The following is a 1730-nucleotide window of genomic DNA, read 5'->3' as shown; positions in this document are numbered from 1 at the left end:
TAAAATGACATAAAAATAAGATCAAATTTTAGTTTGTCAAAATGATGTCAAATTGCATAAATTTTTTATGTATTCTTGACCATTCCAATTTAATTGCTAAAATAAATTTGTTTTAAATACAATAAATTTTATTAATTAGCATTATATACTAGAGAATGAAAAAGAATATACATAACAAAATTGTGATTAAAAAATATGTATTTAGAAACTTATTTACGATATTTCTAAAGCAGTCACCCATCCAAGCCATAAATCTCCTGAAACGTGTTTAACCTTGTGATCGTCCGAGAACCGATGCTCCGATGATCTATAAATATTAATCGCTAATAAAAGTATACCAATGGTATAAATCTTTTTAATAGATGTCGAAAAGATGGAATATGTATAATTAGTTAAGATATATTTTGTGTTTGAAATTAGCGCGCGCATTGAGCAGCGCAGCCGACAACTTTGCTCTGGCCGCGAATTTCCGCTTTGCGCCGAGCCTCGAGCGGCGCAGCCTCGATTTCCGCTCTGAGCGGGAAAACGTTGCGCGCGGGAAGTCACGTAACTATCGAGCCATGGCCGGCGCGGTCTTCTCGAAGATTCGCCTTGACTTGCAATGCCCCAAAACGAAAACAGGGCAGTCGTGACGTAACATCGAATCTTCCAGAGGATCGAGCCGCGTGGGGACGATTTGAGCGAGCGGTACTGCCGCAACTCTCGGAGGCAATACGCGTGTCTCCGCCCTTTGTGAAACATTCACGCTCACACTCGTGCGTACCGGTCACAGATCGGCTCCGTGTACCTTCCAATTCTCTGTTGCGAATAAATCACTCAATTTTATTTGCCCAAATCAAGCGCAATTTATTTCTTTAAATCAACCTCCTCTTCCCAGTGCCTCTCTCGCATCTCACGATAACGAACATTTTTAGTCCTTCGAGCCGGATTTCGATCTCGGGATGACTTGCACGTTGATCGGGATCATCCGCGAACTCGCGCGTCGGTTGTGACTGTTCCAAAAGTGCCAAGATGGAACAACTGCTATCCGCACAAGCTGAGATCCATGGGCGCATCGGGCGCACTGTGGAGAATCTAAAAAAAAATGGGAGCAGCCAATGTGACCGCTGCTGTAGTTGAATTGTGCCTAAAGCTTTTGGACGCCAAGTGGACAAAAACTAAAAAGCAGCACTCTGAGCTGTGTGCTGACTACGGAGACAAGCTCGAAAAGCACGAGTACGTTACCAACGATTTCATAAGCGAAATCGAAGCATTGTACGTCCAACAACGGGCAACATTTATGGACTTGGGCAAGGCGCTGGGCGCATCCGCTCCGGCCCAAGCCACGAAGCCCCCAACCGTCGATCTGTCTGTGCAGCGCACCACGTTGCCCCAGATTCCGCTGCCGGAGTTCTCGGGAAGATTTGAGGATTGGCCCACTTACCGAGACCTGTTCGAATCGTTGGTAATTGATGAGAAATCCCTGTCGAACATAAAGAAGTTCCAATACCTGAAGAGCAGCGTAAAGGGTGATGCCCTGCAATTGATCACGAGCCTTCCAGTCACAGCAGACAACTTTATCCGCGTCTGGGCGACGTTAAATGACCATTATGAGAACAAGCGGCTGCTGCTCAAATCGTATCTCAATGCGTTTACCTCGCTTCAGAAGATGAAATCGGAGTCCGTCGCTGACCTCAAGCAAAATATGTAAGATTTACATCTTTTGCTTGAAATTACTTTTACCATATGAA

General features: G+C 44.8%; 1 protein-coding gene across 1 annotated transcript; it reads left to right on the top strand.

The window, feature by feature from the left end:
- Positions 1 to 1084: 1084 nt before the first annotated feature.
- LOC105456492 lies at positions 1085 to 1690 on the top strand. Its single transcript, XM_011700572.1, has one exon. It carries the CDS (start codon positions 1085 to 1087, stop codon positions 1688 to 1690), a length of 606 nt encoding a protein of 201 aa, XP_011698874.1.
- The last annotated feature ends 40 nt before the right edge of the window (positions 1691 to 1730 follow it).

This window comes from Wasmannia auropunctata, unplaced genomic scaffold (assembly GCF_000956235.1).
Source record: "Wasmannia auropunctata unplaced genomic scaffold, wasmannia.A_1.0 LD336106.1, whole genome shotgun sequence".
Lineage (NCBI taxonomy): Eukaryota > Metazoa > Arthropoda > Insecta > Hymenoptera > Formicidae > Wasmannia > Wasmannia auropunctata.
Note: the sequence above shows the minus strand (reverse complement) of the source record. Positions and strands in the feature narration are given on the sequence as shown.